Source organism: Manis pentadactyla, chromosome X, assembly GCF_030020395.1.
Source record: "Manis pentadactyla isolate mManPen7 chromosome X, mManPen7.hap1, whole genome shotgun sequence".
In the NCBI taxonomy this organism is placed as follows: Eukaryota; Metazoa; Chordata; class Mammalia; order Pholidota; family Manidae; genus Manis; species Manis pentadactyla.
In genome coordinates, this window is record NC_080038.1 from 18,968,957 (window position 1) to 18,995,524 (window position 26,568).

Consider the following 26,568-nt stretch of genomic DNA (forward strand, 5'->3'; position numbering starts at 1 on the left):
CTACACATAGTATAACAAGAAGAGGTTGCAAAAACTGGTAGGAGTATAAAATGTTATATATTGTTGATTATAATATACCGTGGCCCCCCTTCTTATAAACTCTATTTTAGCTTTGTCATTGAACTTTTATAACCATGGGAAACCTCAATCAGTATTCTTAAAGGCACTATATTTACATTAAGAACTGGCTTATGCCTTTATCTAAAAAACTGCTGAGGTTACTATCCCACCTGTTTAATTAGAACAAATGTTTCAGAGTAATAACAGCCGAAGCCTCAACTATAGGGATCTTAGCGCCCTGGCGCCTGCCTACCACTGGAGAGGGAGCGTCGTGCCCAGCATACAATGTAAAGTGGAAGGTGCTTGCCAACATCCTGTGTCTGCTCCCTTGTACCTTGCTGCCCGTGTAACTCTTCCTGGGGAAAGCATCACACAAAGTCCTTTGGTATCTTGCTTTTCACTTTCAGAGTTCCTTTGACAGCTGGCATGTAATTTGACGAATAAACTGTGCATATACTTAAAATTCTTTTTTAGACTAGATCAGACTAAACGTATCTTGACTTTGAGTAGGCAGCCAAGGCAAGGTTTACCTAGAAAACATGACATTTTATTTTTGAAATCTAAGTTGGCCTTATTTGGTGTTGGAGGAAGCAAGCCGTAGTGCCCCCTCCTTTGTCCCCAGCATGCTCACTGTTACAGTCGGGAGGCCGTCTTCTCGCGCCCTGCTGCACTAGCGATGAATGAAAACCGGGTTGTGCTCGAGTCTGTCCTGGATGGCATGACATACGTTTTACAAGGACGCAGCATACCACAGGGGCATTCTGACCCACCCTGACCTCTGCAGAGCTCCTTGGTGTTAAAGTCATTTGAGGCTGTAATTGCCGCTGCAGTTTTATATACACATCACACCATCTGCTGCTCTGTTCACTTCCTCACAAAAGTGCACAAGTGTTTCTTGCAACTTACTTATTCCCCAGATTTAGAACACAAGTTGTGAATACTGAAGAAGTGCTTGAACCAAGTAAGAAAAGTCAATGGGGAGTAAAATACACCATTGTGAACATACCTAGCACTGCATTTAAATGTGAGGTTTAAAAGCACTTGCTTGACTGATTTTTCATCATAACTCCTTAACTCATAAAAGCAGTGCCTAAACAGGGAAGCACAGCTGATGTGACAAGAGAAGGACATTAACTTCTATATGAAATAAAAGTTCATTGCATCGCTTATACCTGTAAATCTGAATCTGACCGGGTTCACTTTGGGCATCTGTCAGCTTAGTCACGGTGATAAGTCTACATGCGTGTCCAGTGTTCACAAGCTGCCTTGTGGTTTGTAGTGTGAAGCCTGGCCCTTCGTGTTCTGTGCTGTTCTATGGCCTGGCTGGCACACGCCGTCATGAGTGAGGGATGACTTCAGTCTGAGATAATTTGTCACTCTACTTCCCATGGAGAAAAGTTTTTTTTTTTGTGATTGTTGGAAAAACTTGACCAGAGAACCGTGTGGCTCATGTAATGTCCCTGTAAGTTGCAGAGCCATCTGTGGTGTGTGTCACAGCCAAACGAGTCCTGGAGCCCTTAGACAATTCTGTACCACAATCATTGAACAATAAAAGTGGTAGTTGGGATTCACTGTGCGTCTTTATGGTCTTTTCCTGAGCTGCCATCTGTAGTCTCAGCCCTCCTACCCAGAAGCCTGGTCTTCTACTCTCTCCGTTTCTGAAATTCAACACATAAAAAGCAACCAAGCACCTTTGCGAGTTGCTGGGAATGGACAAGGACATTGCTTAAGTTCTTATGACCAATCAAAGGAAAACTAGGTTCATTTGGATTCTCTGTAGCAGGAAACATTGAGCTCACTTTTTGGGGGAATATCGGGTTGGGAAAACAAGCTGCTTAACAGTAAACTATATGGTAGTGTTTTTCAAAATATGATTCATAAATCAGGGAAAGGGGGTCGTATATTGTCTAAGTCTGAATTCCTGACAGAAAGAACACTCTTAATAATTATGCTGTAAACCATGTAAACAGGTCTAAACCCCGACTGTCCTGGGCAAATTGGGTTTGGCTGGCCATGGCCCACCTATACCAGAATTACCTGAAATGCTGGTTAAATGCAGATTCCTGGGTTCTGCCTCAGCTCTACTGATTCAGATCCTCTGGGTTGGGGGCCTGGAAATCTATATTTTAACAAATGCCCCAAGAGAATTTTTCCAAAAGTGTAAGTTGGGAACTGCTGCCTATGGAATGAATATGCAGAAGATAAACAACTTGAGATTTTCAATTAAAGGGCTATTGGTTCCCTGTCTCTTCTGAGGAACTGGTGCAGCACCGCCCCCAGAGCCCAGGGCTTCCAAAGACATTTGGCTGCACTTAGTACTTCCCAAATAACTAAGAGACAGAGTCTTCATGTTCCTTACCAACATGTCTGTCTTTTACTGAACGTTCAGTGGTAAATGGGTGTCTTTTTTAGATATGAGAGCCACACAACTGCTATTTTGCATAGTTATCACTAAAAACCAAATCTTCTTGAAAACTTGAGACAAGGAACAGGTTTGAGGGATTCTTAGGGAGTGTTGCTGTCAGAAAATCCGTACATTTGCCTTGGCTCTGCTACCAGCCAGCTCTTTGCTGTGCTTTGGTTTCATCCTCTGTAACACTAGGGCCTCAGACCATGTGGTTCCAAGATTCTGTCCAGGTCTGATGTCTTAACGGCGCTCTTCAAACCTAAAGTGGGACACAATTACTGATCAGTTGCTTTCATGGTGTGCCATGTTTTGCCCAAAGAATACAAAACTAGTGATTCTTGTGTTAGTGGCTTTAGTTAAAGTGTTTAAATTCTCCATCCGTATTTTACCAAAAGTCAACCACTGTGCTAACATCATTCACGACTGGGCTGGGGCATACCACTCCTGCCCTGTTTTGAAGCTCATAGGGGAACTATGGTTTAGACTCAAAAAGAGACCCTCCCTCTCAAGAGTCTATGCCTCTGTGAAGCCGCTGCTGCACATTGCTCTTGAGTGTACACTTTTCCTTCCTTGTCCTTCGTTTCGGAATTCTTTCCAATGACTTAACGCGTGTTTGCAAGTGATAAGCTGATTTTCTCAGGTGTTCAGTTCCTAATAATAGCACAAAGGTGTACTCTTTGATCAAATGAATAAATCAGAAGGCATCGTGTAGGAGGGATGCCTCTGGGAAGGGTTCTGCAGAACACTGTCCGCCACTAGAACTCTGCGGTGATGGGAATGCACTCTCTGTGCTGTCAGTATGGCCATCGCTAGTCACATGATCACATCCAATGTGGCTAGTTCAACTGAATTTTTAATTTAATTTGTATTAAAATTTAAATAGCCACATATGGCCAGTGGTGACCATATTGGACAGAGCAGCTATATAGAGCCATTACGTGCTGTTGAATTTTTTTTATTAACATTGAGTACCTATTTTCACCTGTCATTGGGCTGGGTGCCTAACAGTACCCTTGTAATTTCTAAATGTTGGTCTTAAAATGAATCTTTTGCCCTCTTCCCACCAATGACACATATCAACATAATGGTCTCTCTTTGGTTGAGAAATTAAGTGATATTTAGACCTTTTCCTGTGCTAGCTGAATGGCAGATAAATTCTTGTCTGCTATATAAGACATTGTTCATCAGCCTGTAAATCCAGTTACTCTTGAAGATCTGCTTTGTTTCCTGAGTTGAAGTATCAACTATGGCCCAGAGGGTCTCAACCTGCCTATGGCAGAATCTCCTAGTCCTGGGCCCCACTTCGGGTTCATTCCACCAGATGGTCTCTGGGAAGTATTTTTTAAAGCATTCCCTAGGACGTTTTAACACATGACAGGGTGGAAAACCACCGATAAAGTCCAACTGGCAGATCAGCCTTTGCGAATAACTAGAGTGCTGGCAGCAAGATATCCTGTCTCCTTGGCACAGGGCAGGCCGAGGGTCCTTGCAGTTCTACTGATGTTCTGGTTAACAGGTAATTAAAAAATACTTCAAAGAGAAAATGCCTTGTCAATTTGGATTTGGGGCAACTTAGCAGCCTTGCTGTTTCCTTCTGTGCAAGAAACTGTAAGCTAAGCTAATGCTACTCATATTGTTCTCTGGCATTCTTGTCCAAACAGAATTTGCCAATCCTTAAACAAAATAAACATATTAATGATTTCAATAACAGTGATGGATGCAGAAGCTTTCAACAGTTCCTCAGTAACAGCTTAATATAATAGTGTAATTATTTCTAAAGCTAGAGATAATTATTGTCACCTTAGCATGATAATTGGAATGGAGCTCCTTATAGGAAAACTGCTCTCTTCCCAGGGCTCAACTGGTAACAAAATAACAGTTTATGAGGGCAAATAATGCCCCTTATTCAGATGAGTGAGGCCTGCCAGCCACCCTGCAAACAGAGAGTCTAGGGTGAGAGCTTGAATAACAATCTCAGCCATAAACAGCTGTGTCCAAATAGGAGTGTTTAAAGCATCCCGGGGAAGCTGCACACCTGTGTGTGAAGGCCTTCATGGAAAGCGTGTGCTGGTGCCTGGGGCTTCAGTGGCTCACTCGGTGCCTTACTGCTCACAGACCCAGCTACGGGCTGCCATTGCCATCGTCCTCCACTCAGCACTCTCCCAAAGTGGTTTCTACTTTTTTAAATCTACTTTTCCTACTTTCCCCCACTCTGAGTAAGAGTTGGCAGTCTTTGCACTCTTGGGACTGAGCACCCCACCCTGAAGAGATTAGTAAAATAATGTGAAATTAGTAAGTGGGGAAAATGGAAATCCCTATGGCCAGGATCCTCACCTGACCCTAAAGCACTTGATGATGTAATTGGCCTACTGCCACGCTATTGTTCCCACACCCATGGCAATAAGCTATTATGGACTGAGGCACTATATAAAGAGCTCTTTGCAGTGCTCTGGGTTGAGGCAGAGATGAAGGGTTACAGGCCTTCTGACGGCTGGATGCAGATGTAATTCTAGTGCTCCACCTACTGCTGGGAGAGCAAAGCTGGGTAATAAACCCTTTTACCCCAAGAACGTTCCATTGTCATTCCTTGGACTCACTGAAACCATAGTGAACTTGCCTGGGGCTGAAACCCATTGGTAAGACAGTAAGTTAGCAAAATCATTGTAAAACTCTATTTGTCAGAATCAGAAACATGGACTGTTCAACCAGAACTGAGTAAAGTCAAAGGTGGGAGGGCCAGATTCAAGTTACTGGACTGAAACTGGGGAGGGGCAGGGGGTACAGGGATTGTGTCTTCTATGACCTTCGTATGCCCAGCACCTGGTAGCTCACTCAAACATTTACTGAATGCTTCAGATGGGCATATCTGGTAGACGTGAAGTTAAAATGCAGATCAAAGGTCACAGTGGGAAAGTAAGTTACTCTAGAAAGGAGCAAGGAGTACCTCGATACTGGCTGGCTGGCAGGGGGTCCCAGTTCAGCAGGCCTTGCTCAAAATCCCAGGACCAGAAAAACAAGAAACAAACCAGGGAGAGAAGAGGCAGAAATCTGACTCCGCCTGACAACCAGAAACTGTATTCCTGGGCTTGTTTCAGCAGGAACGTGCCCCGTAATCAAAGACTTTGGTTAGTTACCCTTTCATGCCTTGGCTTCTTGATATAGTCAAGTGTGAACTGGAGGGTGTGTGCAGAGAACAGGAGGGGAGGGATCTCTTAAACTTCCTTCTCTACCAGCCATAGCTCCATGCTCACGAGTTGAGGACCCGGCACTTCCTCTCCTCATGGATCAATTAGCATGTTCATTTGGGTCTGACATGTTCCATTACACCTATTCCATGCTGCCCTTGTGGGCGTCAAAACTCAACAGAAACATTAAGCAGCTTCATCATGAGTAGATGTAGGAATGTTCAAAAGAGGAACATGAATCTCGATATATGCATGAGGGTTACTGTTCCTCTGTCAGGACCTGGAAAAAGGTTCAAGGGGTTATGACCACTGTCATCAGTCACGTCATGGTAGATAGAATAAAGCCCCCCCCCCCCACAGAATGTCCATATCCTAATCCTCAGAACCTGGGAATATGTTGTATTACATGGCAAGAAAGAATAACAGTTGTTGATGACATTAAAGCGGGGATTTTTCCTGAATTATCCAGGCAGGCCCAATGTAAACACAGGGTCCTTATAAGTAGAGGAGAGAGGCAGAAGGAGTGGCAGAGTGATGGGATGTAAGAAAGACCGGACTGGCCATTGCTGGCTTTGAAGATGGAAGGGGACCACAAACCAAGTAATGCAGGCAGCTTCTGGACACTGGAAAATGCGAGAAAATGGATTCTACCCCAGAGCCTCCAGATAGAAACTTGGTTCTGCCAACACCTCAGTTTTAGCCCAGTAAGAGCCATTTTGGACTTCTGACCTCCAGAACTGTAAAATAATAAATCTGTGTTGCTTTAAGCCACTAAGTTTGTTACATCAGTAGGAACCAAACACACACCTTTTCAACTTCTTTCTTCTATAATTAATTTCATCTACCAAATCTGGGTACCAGATACAGAAACAAATGGAAAAAGAATCAATGACTCAGTTGTGTTCATGTCAATTTGTGGTCAGGATTCTTGTCAACATCTGTCCAATGGCACATGATTACCAGAAAAGACTGGTTATCTCCTCAAGCTCTGTAATGAGTCATGCCCTGCCATCGCATGTCAGGGGATGACAGGTTTTCTTTGAACTTGGAAATTTTAGAGTGACAAGTTCACTGGCAAGTATAATAAGTTGAAAATGTCCCTATGGACAATGTAAAGTATCTCAGCTGTTTGAGGTATGGATTCATGAATTCTCTTAAAATAGAAGGTCATGTATCAAATACAAGAACTCTGCTTTTATGACTAAAGCACAGTAACCTTGCCGCTCGGTCCTTTCCCCATCCCCCAAGAAAGATAATGAAGGTTAAGGAGAGTAAAAATTGTTTACAGGCAGTAGTGTTACTGGCTGAGATGCTGTTTTCCCCAGGATCATGTCTTGGAGGCGACAAAGAATGAAGCCAGCAGACAAGAGTATGGAGCAACCAGCAAAGTTTAATGAAAGAGTGAAAGAAGAAAGGAAAACTTCTGCTTATCAGGAGGGGGTCAGGGCAGGGCACTGTTAGAACTGCAGTGTCTAGGGTTTATTATAAGCACATAAATGGAGTAAACCATGCAAGTGGCTGGGAGTTGTCACTAGGGCCTGTTGCTATGGCCAAGCTAGATGAAAAAAAACTCCCTTTCTTCTCAGGCTGAATTTTCTCAGATGTCCAGGATTAGATTTCTTTTTTACTGAGAAGCCTTGGCCCTCGTTCCTTCTGCCTGATCCTTACTGGGACCTTGAGCTCTATCCACCTAACACCTGCCTCTGTAAGTCAGTCCTAGTCTGAACATTTCCCCTCAAGTTTCCCACATTAGGTCAACTGCAGCTGAGATTCAGCCAAGATGGTGTTTTTTCTAGAGTATAAGTTACGGCAGTGCAGAAAGGCCCAGCACAGAGATCAATTTTCACCTACAGATATTTATGCCTAAATGATATTTTCAGATTTTACTGGGTTGTTGTTTTTTTACTTGATGGTTTCTTAAAGGCTTTGATCACTGGGTGTACTTTGATGCTTATGAACTGTCATGCTTTGTCTGAAAATCATCTCTGCGGGAGTCCTTTTATCAAACAGCTACTGCTAAATGCCTGGAGAAGTCACTTAAACATTCAACTCCAATAGCCAATGAGGACTCCAATACCAGAAGACTGTGTGTGTGTGTGTGTGTGTGTGTGTGTGTGTGTGTGTGTGTGTGTGTGTGTGTGTGTGTGTGTGTGTGTGTGTGTGTGTGTGTGTGTGTGTGTGTGTGTGTGTGTGTGTGTGTGTGTGTGTGTGTGTGTGTGTGTGTGTGTGTGCGCGCGCATTGTTGATAGTGTACTGTATTTTTTTAACCCCAGGGATTCTGTTGTTTAACAAAGCCTAATTCTGTTTGGAACAAATATCAGAGTTTTTGAACATGAATTTTATTTGGCCTTAGACCTGATTGTTTTTCCCTGAGACCATTTCTGAGGCAGCATGGAAGTCAAGAAGAAACCTGTAACTGTCACTCTAAATACAACCTGTCAAGAACGTGCTCGATCTAGGTGGCAAAGCCAGTATGGTCAATGAATAATAAGTATTGTGTTTTTAAATGAATTCCCTTGCTGAATACAGGTCTGGCTTTATTTCTTCTAGAGTCTAGGCTAATGTTAAAACTGTTGTCATTTCAAAGACCTCAACCTCTCCAGGTGGAGTTAACAGATGCTCCTAAATTCAGCTAGTGGAGGGCTTGAGCACAATTCTCAGAACACTGACCTCTGCCTTAATTGTTGACATCTGAGATCCTGATTTAGCATCTCCACCCCACTGATTTGCCTCCAGCTGACCAAGGAGCTTTTCCCCGAACATGGAAAAGGGGTTGAAATGGCCACTGCCCAATGTTTAGGCACAGGTGAATATCCTTCCATCAGGTGGCAAAATAAAGGTGGGTGGAGTGCCAGAGCCTGCAGACAGTGAGGCATGAGCGTACCAGGGACGCTAACAGCTGTGGGGGCTCCAAGGGCCTGGTAGGACCACCTCTCCAGCTTCCCACACAGACAGGTAAGCACCCTCTTGTGGTTGCTCAGTGAGGGTATCCTAACTGTAGAAACTTAAGGACAATGCAGGTTGCCTCATAAATTCAGAGACCTTTATAGGCAAAGGAGACCTCAGAAACTGTTCCCTTCAACCCCCCTCATTTTACAAAAGCAGGCACCAAGGCCAGAGAAGTGAAGTGGTTTGGCCAGGGTCACAAAGCAAGTTAGCAGTGGGACTTGCAACTCAGGGTCCTCGCTGGGCTCTCTAACTGATCCCCCACCCCTTCCACGTTGGTCTGTTCCTAACTAGCTTTTACGTCAGGTGGGAGCCCTTTGGCAGCTCCAAGACTTTGGCCCGTGCTGCTTGGGGCAGAGTCGCGGCCTTCTGAGGGGCTGGGGCCACCACTGCGCAGAGCCAGGACAGCTGCTATGCCTGTATTTTCCATGCTGAGCTGGAACTCATCCGCAGGAACCCGCAACAGCACACTGGAGAGAAACTCGGTGAGCCAAAGTGCAATTCTGCATCCCTTTATTTAAAACGAGTTGGGAATGTTGTGCTCCGTTTGGGAGCAGGAGTGGGGAGGGTGGGGAGGGGTGGGCTGATTCCAGTAGTTCATGGTGTCAGCACCAGAGCAAAGGCTTGGGCCCCTGGATGAGTCGTCGTCTTGTCTTACGGTACAGCATAGTCTGAAGTATGTATGGTCTTTTTATGGCTTTGTCCCGGGACATATTGCAGTGACACAACAAAAATCTCAAGTCTAGAGACAGGAGTTGCAAATGCCTCATGAGTTTGTTCTTTTTAAAAAAAATCTGGTGGTCAAGACTAGTGGTGAAGGGTCTGCGTCGCCCTCTGGCACCTCTCCCTGGGGCTTGCCTGGGGGCTGGGAGAAGTCCTGAAGATGGAGAGAAGACAATCCACTCTTCCTATCCCTCCCTCAAGACTGTGTCCCACGGTCAAGGTCATGTGTCTTCACCGCCTAGCTGGTCAGAAGGCAGCCTTAGTCTCAGGACAGCTGCTCTTGAGCTTGGGATCCTGCACCTTTGCAAGGTCGAGGTGCATGGCAGCTGGCTGGCCAGAAATGGGTCATTCGTGTGACTTTGACATTCTGCCGTAGTTTTAGCTGGTGGAAGGGCAAATGTCTGATTCGGGGCCCCGGGGAAAAGGATGTGGCAGCTAACGGAGGGGCACCACACTGGGGAAGCTAGGCGTCCAGGTGCCATAGCCCACAGGGGTGCCCCCTGTCCTTGGGGTCTGTGAAAGGAAGCCTGCCTGCCTCAGCTCTTGCTGGGTGAGACACTTGGAAAGGGAGCAGAAAGTGACTGCTCCCCATAGGCCACCCTCCTTCATCCCCGCTTTCACCCATCTTCCTAACCTGCCCCCCTGCAACCCCAAGTGGCTGCTCTCTAGTGCACAGTCTGAAGCTTCCTTCCCTTTCCAGGACAGAAAGACCCTTTCCTTGCTTTTTGTCATTTCTGCTTATCTCTGCAAGCTTGCAATGAACTTCCTATGCCTCTCACTCCAGCCCTGGCCATTACTGTTGACTGGCTGGCCCAGACAAAGAACAGCCCATCTCCTCCTGGGAGAAACTGGTGGCTAGGAAGCACCAGAAGTTGGGTTGCAGATTACCCCCAATTCCCTCTCAGGAGTCTTGTCAGCCTTAGAAGGGTGGGGAGGTATTGTTAGAAGTCAGGAAGGGGACATAGGGTAAGATTTAGAACTTGCTTGTGGCTTGTTTAGGCCCATCCCTGGAATATTCCAGGCATTGGTCTCTCCCATAAATGGCAGCTGTGATGGCACTGAGTCTGAGTCACATAAGTGGCACCTGTCAGTGTGACATGTAAGGCCTGCCAACTAATCAGCCTAATACATCAACCCCATGCTATTTGCTTCAGAGCAGGATTTGGGTGAGAGGGCATCTGCCTGCCCTGGGCCGTGGAGTAAGGCCATAAAAGCCTGCCCAAGAGAGCGGTTCCCCCGCTCTGGGAGGCCCTGAAGTGGTCTGAGAGCACAAATTTTCTTTAACCTCCTTTCCTCTCTCCCAGTACCCCTTTTCCCCTTTTCTCTTCCCCTGTTCTCACCACCTGACCTTGCCCAGCTGGTCTGCTGCTCCTTTCGCTGCTAAAAGTGCCAACCTGCTGGGACAGGCAGCGTGCGCCCATTTTGCCCTGGGTGCATGGTGGGAGAGAGACCAAATGGGCACAACAGAAGAATGGGGTCTCGCTCGCCATGCAGAGCAACGCTCTGGGCTTTGACTGCAAAAAGTTCTCTCCTCACACTCCCACCAGCTCTCTGTCCTGCAAGGGACAAGGGGGTTCCAAGCCAGCTTAGCTTCATGGTTATGGTTTTGCTTCCTAACACCACTTGTGTCCAGTAGGGCAGAGAGGTAGTTCAGCCCCAACACAAGGGGGAAAGACTTGCTGCTTCCTATTGGTTGCCCCTCTCTTCACCCAGAAGGCTTGTTCCCAGGGCCTCTGAAAAGAGGTGTTTCTGTCACAAGAGATTCTTGGGCTCTGACATTCATGAGAGGTTCGGGCCTCTGGTCAGGCCCCAGCTCTTTCTCTGGCTTTACTGGGACAGACAGGCAATGCCTCATCTACGCAAGAGTGTGGTTCTGACCTTGACTCTACCTGCTCGTTTCCTACTTGTGATTGGAGGACAGTCACTTCAAACAACTCGGAGGAATGTTTAGAATCTTCATGCTTTTTGGCAAACCTAGGGCTGGGGATAACTCTAGAACTACCCGGACCTTTCAGATGCTGAGGTCAGACTGAGGTTGCCATAGTGCTCTGGGAAGCTCTTCAGAGCCTCCCTCCAGCCAAAAATAATCATGGGAGGCTATGAGAACAACATACTAATTTCCTGGTTGGGACAAGACATTTCTACAGGAATCAAGGATGAGCTTTTGAGGAACTTCCCAGGTCAGAGGGGAACCAGGGAGTTCTTTAGACCAAGGATTGCTGTGGAGCACTGGGGTGTGAGCAGGAGAGGAAAGTACTGTAAATGCTGCCACCATATACTCATATTGCATACAATGTACGCCCTGGATAGCCTAGTTGATGCACACAGATACGTGCAGGTAGCACCCCTAGTGGTATATACTATGTAGTTTGGTACATCAAACTGTTACTTGAGGTCTATGAAACTGCTAATTGGTCAGAGATGGGAAAAGCCGTTCCGTAATAGCATCCTTTAAGGAGAAGCTTCAGGAAACAGGTGCTGTCTGCTGAACTTGGAGCCAAAGCAAAGCAGCTCCTCTTGTTATATGTATTTGTTGCATTTCCCACAGATTAAGGGAATTTCTGGAAAACAAGTCAAACCAATGATGAAAAAGTACAACCAGGGGCACTTTAGGCCTGATTGGGCATTCTCCTTGAAAATCTGTCCTTAGAATAAGAAGTTAAGGTCCACACTAGATGATCTTTTCTACATGTGACCTAAAACAGGCTGTGTATGTGCCACATTCCTGGAACTGGGAAGAATCAGTGCATTGCAACATCAGGTCTCTGGCTAAACTGAGAAAGTTGGGATTTGTCTATTTCAGAAGCACTTTGCCACTTTTATTGGAAACCACTGTATTCTGGCAGAGCTCAGGTGGTAGGAGGCAACGTGCAGGGCCCTTATGAGCCAAAGTAGAAGGTTGAGGAAACAGCCGCTTCAACGGTGGTGTACGTGGTCGCAGTGGGTGTAAGGACCAACACAGAAGACAGCCCGCCAGGTGCTGGGCTCCCAGGGGTGCTCTGCATCTCTCCTTAACAAGGTTATAGTGGAGTGGTTCTGGATGACACTAAGAAGGTTTGTATTGGTTGTCCAGCTAGAAACCTCCATGCAGAGCCTAAGTCATAGGCTGAGGAGAGACTGAAAGACAGCTGGTCCCCAGGCCTCCGCTTAGCAAAGCTCAGGGTCTCCCGGCTGAGCTGCAGCCACCACTGCCCCTCACCCACCACCCAGGCATCCCCGGTGAGCCCGCCCTCCTCCCCAGCCTGTGTGGCATAGCTCTTGTCTGCCAGCAGCTTTTACTTCTCATCCTCGTCCCCCTCGCTCATGCTGCTGATGGAGGCCGAGGCTGCTTTGGGCGAGGAGGGGGGAGAAGCTTTGATTGGGAGCCACGAGAAGGTGGGTGATGGGGAGCGGGAGGGGGACCGGCTCCTGGTGGGGCTGCTCACGGGGCTCTGCTTCGGGGACAAGGCCTGCAGCATCCGGCTACTCCTCTCCTGGAACATCTGCTTCTGGAGAGAAATTTGAGAGAAGGCGTCTGTTAGGTCAGCTATCTGAGGCGGCGGCGAACCCAAAAGGCAACCACTGCCCTGAAACACCAATGCGCACAAACACAGGCATGCGCTGTGGTCTCTGCTCTCCGAGACTGTCCCTGCAGAGGAGCTGAGGGCATTTCAGGGGCAGTGACGTGCTGACCATCTCCACTGGTTCTTGGGGCTCTCCTGGCCTTCCTTGCCTCCATCTACAAAATTTAGCTGAGTGTCTCTTATTGGCCAGGCAGACAGTAAAGTCCTAGGTACTGGGGGTAGCAGGAAATGAAACAAAAATCCTTGTCCTCACGGATATGAGGAGGAGCCTCACAATAAACAGAATATGTGGTATGTCAGATGGAACCCTGGATTGTGAGCAAAATAAAACGAGGCTAGCAGATGGGGGCATGGAGTGGAGGGCGGCTGTGCTGCGATTGTAAAGAGGGTCCTCAGGGCGGGCCTCGTGGAGAAGACACTACCTGAGCAAGACCTGAAGGAGACGGAGGAGGGGACCATGTGAATGGAAGTGCCTTCCAGACCGCATGCCAAGAAGGGAGCAGGCAGCGCACATCCAGAGACAAGTGAGGAGGCCACAGTGGCTTGACTGGAGTCACCTGGGACAGGTTGATGGCCACCAGGACGGTGAGGGATGGCTGGAGTCCTGGTATATTCTTTCCCATGGTTTTATTAATGTGTAATTTACTTAAAGTAAAATTCACCCTGCTTGGTGTACACCTCTGAGTTTTGGCAATGCCTGTATGTGTGACCATTGCCACAACCGAGGTGTAGGAGAGTTCCGTCAGCTACCCGATTCCCTCAGGACCCTTTGTGGTCGCTCTGCCCCCAGCCTCTGGCAACACATCTGTTTTCTGTCTCAACTGTTTTGCCTGCCTTTCCAGAAAATCTAAATGGAATCAAGCAGTACATACTCTGGCCACATTTTGAAGCTTAAGCCAATGGGATTTGCCGACAGATGGGATGTGGGGTGTGGGAGGAAGAGGAATCGAGTGGCTCCGGTTTCTGGCCTGTGAAACTGGAACGCCAGGATGCCACTTGCTGGTGTGGGGGACTGCGGAGGTGGCGGTTTGGATGGTAAGATGGATCTTCCAATTAGGGATGTCAGGTGACTGTTGCCTGGTGCTTTCAGAGCCTGGGCCTTCCTGACACTGTCCTGCAGCCTTCGGGGGAGCCCAGTCCTTGGCTGTGGTCCCTGCGTGCTAGGCCTCCAGGGCTGCCAGTCGATCTGACCTTCTGCCCTTTGCCTGTAGCTTCCCCCCCTCACCCACCTCAGATCCCCCCACTTCTGATTGCCCTGCACATGTGGCCTGGGCTCTCTGCCATTTCCCTTTGTTGCTCCTCACTGGGCTTTTTGATCCTAAACTGGCCCCGAGAGCCAATTCTCCTATTGGCCATTTTAGACTTTGCTTGTTGTTTGAGTTACTCATTTTACAAAATGCTGCCAAGTCTCCTGGGAACCAGGTGCTGCACAGGAAGTGGTCATGTCTGAACCGGGGCTTTGGTGATATATGGGAAGAGGGGGTTGAGGTAGGGAGTAAGCCCATGCAGCTGGTGGAGGGCTCACTTTCCAAGCAGAGGGCACTTGGTAGAGTGGACTAAGTATAATGACTTGGCTTGATAACAAGCCCTAGTACTTAAGGGCTGGCACTAGCTGAGGGCTGGAGCACCAGAAGGAAGCTGGATTTTTTTTAAAAACTTCACAAGAGCCCCTGGAAAATTTTAATCAATGGAGGGTCATAATCAGATTTGTGTTTTACAAATATTTTTGGGTATCAGCATAAAAGCAAAGAAAGAAACCGGAAAGGAAAAGATTGATTATTTGGTTATATAAAAATTAAAAACTTCTTTATCTCAAAAAAAACATCATGAATTAAGGTAAAGGACAAATGAAAAAAAATAGGGGAAAAATCTTGCAACATTTAACTACAAATTATGGATCTTATTTAAACAGTGCTAGTGCTTAATAATAAAAGTTAAAAACCTTCATTGAAAATATAAGTATATGGCATGTACAGGCAACTCACAAAAGACTTATAAAAATGAACTATAAAAATGTTTGGCATCATTTGTAATCAAAGAAATGCAAAATGAGTGAAATGAGATACCTTTTTACATATCACATTGCTAAAGATTTTATCTTTCCAACTTAAAATTTCCAGTTTTGTTACAATAAAACTGATACACAGCACTGTATAAGTTGTACAGGTTTAAGATATTAACCTCTTATTCGATATACAGTTTGCAAATATTTTCCTATCTTTGTACAGTTATCTTTTCATTTTGTTGTTTCTTTTGCTGTGCAGAAGCTTGTAAGTTTGATGTGGTCCCACTTGTTTATTTTGTTGCTTGTGCTTCAGGTGTCATATCCACAAATTGTTGCCCACACCCATGTCAAGGAGCTTTTCTTCTAGGAGTTTTATGGTCTGTGGTCTTATATTGAAGTCTTTAATCCATTCAGAGTTAATTTTTGTGAGTAGTATAAGATAGGGGTCTAGTTTCATTCTTTTACATGTGAATATCCAAGTTTCCTAACACCATTTGTTGAAGAAACTGTCTTTTCTCCATTGATTATTCTTAGGTCCCTTGCATTGATTTATTTCTGGGTTCTCAGTTGTGTTCCACTGGTCTGTGTGTCTGTTTTTATGAAGTACCATACTGTTTGGATGACACTGTATAGTAGCTTTATAATATAGCTTGAAATTGGGAAGTATGTTGTCTCCCATTTGGTTTTTCTTTCTCAGGATTGCTTTGACTACTTTGAGTCTTTTGAGGTTCCATATAAATTTAAGGATTTTTTTACATTTCTGTAAAAAAAAACAAATGCGATGGGAATCTTGATAGGGATTGCATTGACTCTATAGATGACTTTGGGTGGTATGGGCATTTCAACAAAGTTCTTCCACTCCATGAACGTGGAATCCCTTTCCATTTATCTGTCTTCTTCAATTTCTCTCATCAATGTCTTATAGTTTTCAGCGTAGAGATATTTCACCTTTTTGGTTAAACTTATTCCTTAAGTATTTTATTGTTTTTGATGCTATTATAAATGGGATTGATTTCTTTTTTCAGATAATTATTACTGCATAGAAATGCTACTGGCTTTTGTATGTTAATTTTGTATCCTGCAACTTTACTGAATTCGTGGATTTAGATCTGTTTTTTTGATGGAGTGGTTAGTATTTTCTATATATACAATCATGTACTCTGCAAATAGAGATGATCTTATTTCTTCTTTCCTAGTTCTGATACTTTTTTTTTCTTGCTTGATTGCTCTGGCTAGGACTTTCCTATATGTCAAATATGAGTGGTGAGACTGGGCACTCTTGCCTTGTTTCAGATCTTAGAGGAAAGGCTTTCAACCTTTCACCATTAAGTATGATGTTAGCTGTGGGCTTGTCATATATGGACTTTATTATGTTGATGTACATTCCTTCTGTACATAATTTATTAGGAGTTTTTATCGTGAACAGATGTTGAATTTTGTCAAATGCCTTTTCAACATTGAGATGATCATATGAGTTTTTCATTATATTAATGTGATATATCACATTGATTGACTTGTGTTTGTTCAACCATAGTTTCATCCCAGGGATAAATTCTATTTGGCCATGGTGAATGACCTTTTCACTGTGCTGCTGAATTCAGTTTGCTAGTATTTTATTGAGAATTTTTACCTCTATATTCATCCAGGATATTGGCCTGTAGTTTTCTGACAAGTGTCCTTCCCTAGCTTTGGTATCAGGGCAATGCTAGCCTCATAAAATGAGTTTGGGAGTGTACCTTCCTCAATATTTTGGAGGTGTTTGAGAAGACTGGCATTAATTACTTCAATGTTTGGTGGAATTCACTAGTGAAGTCATCTCCTGGGATTTTCTTTGTTGGGACATTTTTGATTACTGATTCAATTTCCTTACTAGTAATTTGTTCAGAGTTTCTATTTCTATCTGACCCATTCTTAGGGGGTTGTGTGTTTCTAAGAATTTTTCTACTTCTAGGTTGTCCAGTTTGTTGGTTCATAGTAGTCTCTAATGATCCCTTGCATTTCTGTGGTATTAACTGTAATGTCTCCTTTTTCATTTGTAATTTTGTTGATTTGGGCCCACCCTCTTTTTTTCTTGCTTAGTATAGCTAAAGGTTTGTTAATTTTATCTTCTCAGAGAGCCAAGTCTTCATTTTGTAAATCTTTTCTATTGTTTTCCTGCTATTTCATTTATTTCTGCTCTAATCTTTATTATTTCTTTCTGTTAATTTTGGGTTCAGTTTGGTTTTTTTCTAGTTCCTTAAAGCAAAGAGTTAGGTTGAGACCTTTCTTGTTTCTTAATGTAGGCATTTATTGTTATGGTGAGTTGTGTTTCCACTTTTGTTTACCTCAGGATACTTATTTCTCCTTTAATTACTTCTTTGATGCATTGGGTGTTGAGAGTATTATTCAACTTCTATGTATTTCTGAATTTTTCAATTTTCCTCCTGTATGGATTTCTAGTTCCAGACTACTGTGGTCAAAGACTGAAATGACTGTTGGTATGATTTAGATTTTCTTGAGTTTGCTAAGACTTATTTTGTGGCCTTAACCTGTGATCTATCCTAGAAAATGTTCCATGTGTACTTGAGAAGAATGTGTTTTCTGCTGTTGTCAGAAATAATCTGTATAGGATTTTTATATCCATTTGGTCTGTGGTGTTCAAATCTGCTGTGTCCTTGATTCTCTGGATGATCTAGCCATTATTGAAAGTGGGGTATTAATGTACCCAGCTATTATTGTACTGTTGCTTACTTCTGTTAGCTCTGTTAGTTTTTTGCTTTATATATTTGGGTGCTCGGATGTTGGGTGCACAAATATTTACTATTGTCATACCTTCTTGACAGATTAGCCTCTTTATCATTATATAATGATCTTTGTTTCTTTTTACCATTTTTAGTTAAGTCTGTTTAGTCTGATAAAGCAGAGCTACCACTTTTTAAAAAAATACCATTTGCTTGAAATATCTTTTTCTGTACCTTCATTCTCAATTTACGTGAGTCTTTAGGGCTAAAGTCAGTCTCTTGTGGGCAGCATATCTTTGGATCTTGTTTTATCCATTCAGCCATTCTATGTCTTTTAGACAACTTAATCCATTTATGTTTAAAGAAGTTATTGATAAGCATGGACTTACTAATGCCATTTTGTTAATTGTTTTCTGGCTGTTTTCTGTTGTTAATTACTTTGTATCCTGCCATCTTTTGTGTGTATGTTTTGATGTCCTTATGTATCAATATGCTTTGACTTTTTTATCATGTTATTTTGTGTAATTATACTACAGGTTTTTCCCTTGTGGTTACCATGAGGCTTACATCGACTCTCTTAAAATGATAAAGCCCTACTTTACACTGATAACAACTTAACTTCAATAGAATTCCTAAATTTTATGCTTTTACTTCTCTGCCTCACATTTTATGTTGTTGATGTTATAGTTAACATCTTTTTAATTGTAAAACCAATAACATGTTGTTGTAGTTATGGTTACTTTTATTGTTTGTTCAGTAACTTGTAAACTAGAGTTATAAGTGAATTGTCCATCACCACTATCACATTACCGAATCTAACTTTGTACATTTACCAGTGCTGGTGAGTTTTAGTTATGTTCTTATGTTTTAAGATGTTACTGAGTATCTTTTTACTCAAAGAACTCCCTTTAGCATTTCTTGTAAGGCAGGTCTAGTGGTGATGAACTTCCTCTGCTTTTGTTTATTTGGGAAAGTCTTTATCCCTCCATTTCTGAAGGACAGCTTTGACAGATATAGAATTCTTGGTTGACAGTTTTTTTTCCCCTTCCTTTCAATATTTTGAATATATCATCCCCTTCTCTCCTGGCCTGAAATGTGTCTGTTGAGAAATCCACCAATTGTCCTATGAGAGTTCCCTTGTATGTAATTTCTCTCTTTTTCATGCTGATTTCAATGGTTTTTCTTTCTTTGACTTTTGATAATTTAATTACAATGTGTCTCAGTGTAGTCCTATTTGGGTTCAACCTAGTTGATGTTCTTTGTGCCTCACTGATTTGGATGTCTGTTTCTCTCTCCCCAGGTTTGGGAATTTTTCAGCCATCATTGCTTTAAATATGCTTTCTGTCCTTTCTCTTTCTCTTCTCCTTTTGGAATCCCTATAATGCAAATACTGTTCCTTTTGACTGTGTCCTATAAATCCTGTAGGCTTTCATCACTGTTTTTCATTCTTTTTTCTTTTTGTTGCTCCAACTGATAATTTCAAATGTTCTGTGTGCTAGGTCACTGATTCTTCTGCATGGTTGAATTGGCTTTTGAAGCTCTCTGCTGAATTCTCTAGCTCAGTCATTGTATTTTTCAGCTCTAGGGTTTCTGTTTGGGTTTGTTTCTTTGACAGTTTATATTTCTTCATTTGAACTTCTCACTTTGTTCATGCATTGTTTTCTTAATTTTGTTTAGTTGTCTGTGTGTTACTGTAGTTTACTAAACTTGTTTGAGGAGTATTCTGAATTCTTTATCTGACCATTCATAGATGTTCATTTCTTTAGGGTTAGTTATTGGGGCTGTACTCATTTCCTTTGGTGGTGTCATATTTATCAGATTTTTCATGATCCTTTATTCCTTACATTTGAGTGAGCAGTCTACTCATCCACACTTTACAGGTTCACTTTAGCAGAGATAGTTCTTTGCTAATCAGCTCAGTTTGGGTTTTTGGATGTGTCTGCCTGGTAATGTTCTTGGGCAGGTGAGCTTTGCTATCAGGGTCTATTTCTGGGTGAGGCCATTACCTGAGCTCTGATAGGGTGAGGGAGTGCTGCATGAGGATAATGATAGGACTGCTGGTTTGGTTCTCCACCCACATGAGACTACCTGAGGGACTCCATGGTTGCTTGGATTCTCTGATAGGGCTTACTGGATGGTCAGGACTGGGTACTATACTCAGTAATAAGTGGGGCTAAGAATTAGCTTCTTTCCCTTGGTGAGGGCAGCAGGACGGGCTCCAGGGACCGCACAAATCATTATTTGGGGACCCAAATCAGGAAAGACTGTGTATTGTATACCCTGGCTGGACAGGGCCACTGGTCTTGTTCTGCAGATGGGAAGAGCCAAGGGCTATGCTCTCTGTTCAAGTACCGCTGAAAGCAGGGTTACTAGATGGTTTATGCAGATTCTTGTGTGTTCTGGCTAGCTTCCCTAGTTGGGAGGGCTGAAAGCTGTATTCAGCAATAGGGCTATGAGTTAATTTACCTACCCAGGCACAGCAGAATTAGCTCCAAGGCCAGAAAGGCTTTTTGTTTGTGGTCTTGACTCAAGCTGACCTGTGTCAAGAGTTTCCTGCCTGAACAGAGCCATTGGCTTTGCTTTTCTATCAGCTCTGCCTCTGTGTTCTTTGCTCAAGTGTTGTTGGGCTTCACAGCTTTTCAAGTATTATGGCCTGGCTTTCTGGTTGGGAATGACTGGGAGCTTTACTCAGCAGTGAACAGGACACAACGTGGCTCCCCTGCCTGAGCGAGACAGGAGAGTCAACTCTAAGTAGGCTTCCAGTTTTTGCCAATCAGGCCTTCTGGTTGGGAGGGGCTGGGAGTTACACTCTGCAATGGGTAGGCTATGAATTATCTCCGTTGCCTGGGAAGAGCCAGAATACCATCCACACCCAACACTGGCTTTGCAGACAGTCAGCTTTGCCTGCCATACTCTTGGCTGAAACATTGCTCAGGTATGCAGCTTCCCAGTGTTCTTGCCAGCCTTTCTGGTCAGGTGGGGCTGGGAGCTTCAGGCAGCAAGGGGTGGGGATGGAGCGGTAGGGGCCTATGATTCAACTCCTGTGCCTGGTCAGAGGCAGTCCAGGCTCCTGGCACAGAAAATCTTTTTGTTTGAGTACCTAAATCAAACACACCTGTACCCTGTTGCTCAGACTAAGCCACACACTTGGTTCTACAGGTGAATGAAGCTGCTGGCTGGGGCTATTACTTGGCTCCTGCAGGTAGGAAGTCGGTCTGCCAAGATCCAAGTGCTGGTTCTTGCAAGCCCCTCCCCACTTCTCTGTCATGAGATTCCCAGTGGTCAAGCCTGGCAGATTCCCCTGCCCTGTGGAGTGAGACCAGAGTGGGGGCTCTCAAGAAGTAACCTGGAATGCTGGGAGAGAGGGAGGTCTACCTTAGGCTCTCTTTTCCTGCTGGAGGAACTGGAGGCTTGACAGACTTCTTGTAGTGCTGTATTGGCCTGGGGGAAGGGCAATGCGGTCAGTATGTAGCTGCTCCCCTTACGCTTCTAATTCAGCCTGTCTTGGGTTCTCTGGTGCAGGGGATGCTTCAGCCTCATGAGCCCCCATGTTCTAGGGTTTTCTCAGTGGTGTATCTGAATAGTTGTTAGGTTGTCCCTGAACTGGCTCTCCCTCACAAGAACTATGATGCTATCTTGGTGATGTCACTATCCTGAGATTTTTTTAAATTTGTAATGGCTAGTGAGGGCTGAGGAAAAAGACCATACTCATGTTAATAATGCCTTTCTGAGGGGTACTTTGGCAATAGGTTTTTTTTTCTCTGAGGAGATAATCAGAGATGTAAATAAATATTTATTGTGTACATGGATATTCATTGCAGTACTTTTGTCTGTTAGATATTCATAACAGACAAAACTGCAAACCCCCTAATAAGTTAGAGGAATCTTGTACAACTCTGAGATGATATACTGAGCAGCTGATGAAAACCAAGTCCTTAAAAAATATTTAATAATGTAAGAAAATGTTCATGAGCCACTGCCAAGTAAAAATGACTTTGCAATAGAATCTTCTGCATGACTACAATTTCATAAAAGGAAATATACACATGGAGATGGAAAAAAGATTGGGGCAATAGCCCCCAAATTTTAACAGTGACTACTCTGGGTGTTTAGACTGCTGGAGGCTTTTCATCTCTTTATTCTTTACTTTCTAATAGTTCTGTATTAAACATATATTACCTTTATCATTAAAAAATATGGGAGGAAAAAGGAAAGATAACTAAGGCAAGGAGATCATGCAATAATGATATAAGTGAGAAAATATTAATGCCTTCAGGTATGTCATCAATTCCCCCATGGCACTCATATTCCCTTTATAAGCTCTAGCCCATTACTTTTTAGAATCTCCAGTCCCCTCTAGGGATAATAGGGATGACTTGCTGATCATTAAAATTCTTTCCAGACTTAAAATCCCACAGTTCTACAAACTTTTCATTAAAGGCATAGATAATTCTGCCAAAAGACACCCAACCCCCTCAAAATCAAACAACAACAAAAATGCTGCAGTACAACAGCATTACCTTAGATTAAGCTCATTTATGAGACAAAATCAAGTGCCAAAAGGATAGGTTGGCCTATTTCTAACAGCAACATTAAAAAAAAATCCTTGAACTTCTCAAAGGCACTTGAAATGTGTCTTTATTACTGTAATCTTTAAGTATATTTTTAGTGGCAGCCATTAGCCCTCTTGCTGTTAATAGATTGTCAGCACTGCCATTAGAAGTCCACTTGCTAAGGAATCTACAACTTGTCTACAGTAGTTTGGCTCGAGCTTGTAACTGAGAATATTCTGCCTAAAGGGATGACATAATTTGAATCCTTAGTGATAAACAATGGTGTTGCACTTCATAAAATGTGATATTCATGCAAATGAACTCTCTGTCTCCATTTGCAAGCTCTCTGATCTGTTTCTGGTGCATTTTGAAGGGTGGTTCCCCTGCAAAGGGGCTGAATTGAATCAGGTCAGAAGACAGTTTGTAATGTGCTTCCTGGGAAGAAAAGCACTTTAGAAATTTAACAAATAATGAAGACCATGGCATGGCATTTTCAAAGAGAAAGGTATTTTAATTCCGTCTTTTACTGTATTAAGAGGTTTCCATTTATACTTTTCTCCCAAGAAAATAATCCCATTTAGTCCTGTCCATATGAAAGTAATTCTCTATTTCCCCTCCTACAAGGTTTTCCCTTTTAAGAAGCTCTTAACATCTAGTGAGGCAGTAAATGTCTTGACAAATGCCTTTAAAGGTTTCAGTGTTTCAGAGATACTCCAGCATATCTGCCCCCAAAAGAAGTGAAAAATATCCTAGTTACATCTGGCTTGGACCTCTGGTAAGCAAGATGGAACTAGAGAGTTTCAGTTCTGGCTAATCAAACAACAGCTAACCTTTACACAGTGCCCAACATGTGCCTGGGTGTCAGGCACTGTGAAAGGGCTTTAAAGTATGAAACAATTTAATCCTCCCAACAACCCTAGGAGGTGTCTCAGAGGCAAAGGAACTTACCCAAGACTACCCAGCTAGGAGGTGAGCCCCTGCTCATGACCAACTATCCATATCAGCCATTTTCAGAGCAAGAAGCTTTTCATGTTTATTCATGTTACTTGGGCAGGTGTTGGAAGACAGAGTTTTAAAACCAACTGTCAAAAAGACTCAAGTGTGAAGTCTAGTTCAGATCAACCAACCAAACTTTATGTATTTTTTTTCTCAGTGTCAACAGTCTTAAAAATTAGCAGTGCCATTAGGATGGCTATTATCAAAAAACAAACAGAAAATGACAAGTGCTGGAGAGGATGTGGAGAAATTAGAACCCTGGTACATTGCAGTGGGAATATAAAGTGGTGCAGCTGCTGTGCGAAGACAGTATGGAAGTTTCTCAAAAAAACAAAAAACAGAATTACCATATGATTTAGCAATTCCACTTCTAGGTGTACTTACCCAAAATAATTGAAAACAGGGACTTGTACAGATACTTGTACAGCAATGTTCATGGCAACATTATTCACAATAGCCAAAAGATGTTAACAATCCAAATGTCCATCAACAGATAAATGGATAAACAAAATGTGGTCTTATATAAGTACTATGCTGTTGTATATGTGTGTATATATATATATATATACACATATGTGTATGTATATGTCTATGCACACAATGGTATATATGTTTCCTTGCTTGCATGGGGGTTTTTCATGATGTTGAAGATAAACTTTTTGTCTATTACAAAGTATTATGGCACAAAGAATCTAAAAGTTGATCACTGATTCACTCCTTCAACAATATTTACTGACAACACTATGTATGGTTCAGGTATAAATCTAAGCCCTGAAGATACAGCAGTAAGCCATAAAGTCTATGCTCATGCTTATTTACTTTGTGACGTATAATTCACACATAACAATAGTTTCAGTGGTACAATATGATTTGATATTTGTATGTATTGTAAAGTGATCACCACAACAAGTCAACATCGATCACCATACATAATCACGAAATTTTTCTTGTGATACCTTTTAAGATCTGCTCTCAGCAACTTTCAAATACACAATACAGTATTATTAACCATAGTCACCATGCTATACATTAGATCTCCATGACTTATTTCATAATTGGAAGTTTGTACCATTTAACTCCATACATTTTGCCTACCCCCACCCTCTGCCTCTGGCAACCACCAATCTGTTCTCTGTATCTATGAGCTCAGTTTCATTTTTAGATTCCACATATAAGTGAGATCATATAGTATTTGTCTTTCTCTGCCTGCCTGGCTTAATTAGCATAATGCCCTCAGAGTCCATCCATGCTGTCGCAAATGGCAAGATTTTCTTATTTTCTATGGCTGAATATTCCATTTTTTACATAGACCACATTTTCTTTATCCATTAATCTATTGATGGACACTTAGGTTCCTTTGATGTCTTGGCTATTGTAAATAATGCTACAAAGACCATGGTGGTACATACATCTTTTCAAATTAGTGTTTTTCTTTGGATAAATACCCAGAAGTGTACTTGCTGAGTCATATGGTTAGAAATTTAATTTTCTGAGGAAACTCCATACTGTTTTCCATAGTGGTTGCACCAATTTGCATTCCTACCAACAGTGCACACAGGTTCCTTTCTCTCCACATCCTTGCCAACGCTTGTTATTTCTTGTCTGTTTGAAGATAGCCATTTTGATAGGTGTGAGGTATTATCCCACTGCGGTTTTGATTTTAGTTTCTCTGAATGATGCTGAGCAACTTTTCATGTACCTGTTGGCCATCTGTGTGTGTCCTTGGAAAAACATCTATTTAGATCCTCTGCCCATTTTTTAATTGGACTGTTTGTTTTTTATGATTAAGTTGTGTGAGTTCTTTACATATTCTGAATATTAACCCCTTATATATGATTTGCAGGTATTTTCTCATATTTGGTAGGTTTTTTCATTTTGCTAATAGTTTGCTATGCAGAAGCTTTTTAGCTTGATGTAGTCCCACTTGTTTATTTTTGCATTTGATTGCTTTAGGTGTCAAATCCAAAAAAAATTATCACCAAGACCAACAGCAAGGAGCTTATTGCTTATGTTTCCTTCCAGTCGCTTTATGATTTCAGATCTTACATTCAAGTCTAATCCATTTTTAGTTGGGTTTTGTCTATAATGTGTGATAGTAGTCCAGTTTCATTCTTTTTACACGTGGCTATCCAGTTTTCCCAGCACCACTGTCCTTTTCCTATTGTATATTCTTGGCGCCTCTGTCGAAACTTAATTGACCATATTGTATGGGTGTATTTCTGAGCTCTCTGTTCTGTTCCATTGATCTATGTCTGTTTCTATGCCTATAACCATATTGCTTTGATTACCATGGCTTTGTAATATAGTTTGAATCAGGGAGCATGATGTCTACTTTGTTTTTCTTAAGATTGCTTTGCTTATTTGGGATCTTTTGCAGTTGCATACAAATTTTAGAATTATTCTATTTCTGTGAAAAATGCCATTGGAATTTTGATAGGGATTGCATTAAATCTGTAAATTGCTTTGAGTAGTATGGACATTTTAACAATATTCTTCCAGTTCATGAGCATGGGATATTTTTCCATTTATTTATCTTCAGTTCCTTTCATCAATGTCTTGTAATTTTCAGTGTAAAGGTCTTTTACCTCCTTGGTTAAAATTTATTCCTAGGTATTCTATTCTTTTTAATGTAATATAAATGGGATTGTTTTCTTAATTTGTCTTTCTGATTAAAAAAATTAATAAAAACAGAGACAAAGATCAATGGAACAAAACAGCTCAGAAATACACCCATACAATATGGTCAATTAAGTTTTGACAGAGGCACCAAGAATATATAATAGGGAAAGGACATTAGTGTATAAAAATACAATGGATTTTTGTATATTCATTTTGTATCCTGCGACTTTACTGAATTCATTTATTCTAATAGGTTTTTTGGCAAAATCTTAAGGATTTTCTATACATAGTATCATGTCATCTGCAAATAGTGATGGTTTTCCTTCTTCCTTTCCAATTTGGATGCCTTCTATTTCGTTTTCTTGTCTGATTATCTGGTTATGACTTACAATACTGTGTTGAATAAAAGTGGCTAAAGTAGGTGTACTTGTCTTGTTCCTGATCTGTGGAGAGGATGTCTGGGTTAGTCTGGTCTGGATCAAATTCTTCTGCCTTTTCATGGCGATAGAAGTAGTTGTGGGGAGATGGCGCGTGTGTCGGTTGGGAGAACGTCCCTTCTTTCTGGTTTGTGGCCTTCCTCTCCTGGGAGAATGGCGACCCCTAGCAGCTTGTGCTGGGCAGCTGCGCGCAGATGGGGTTTCTAATTCTTGCCCGGCAGCTGTGAAAGAAGCTCTCCCCTGCTGCTGTTGGGATAGCCAGCCTCAGGCTGCTTCTCCACCCCTTCACGAGGGGCTGGGTTCTCGCAGGTGTGGATGTAGCCTGGATGTTGTCCTGTATCTTGTCTCTCTTTT

General features: G+C 42.7%; 1 protein-coding gene across 3 annotated transcripts in view; it reads right to left on the reverse strand.

The window, feature by feature from the left end:
- Window positions 1–11,383: 11,383 nt before the first annotated feature.
- Window positions 11,384–26,568, reverse strand: part of PCYT1B (phosphate cytidylyltransferase 1B, choline) — a 118,613-nt gene continuing 103,428 nt past the window's right edge. For all 3 annotated transcript variants that reach the window (XM_036912791.2, XM_036912789.2, XM_036912788.2), the window contains one exon: window positions 11,384–12,809. In XM_036912791.2, the coding sequence (XP_036768686.1) occupies window positions 12,597–12,809 (213 nt within the window). In that variant the 3' untranslated portion in view covers window positions 11,384–12,596. The remainder of the gene's footprint in view (window positions 12,810–26,568) is intronic.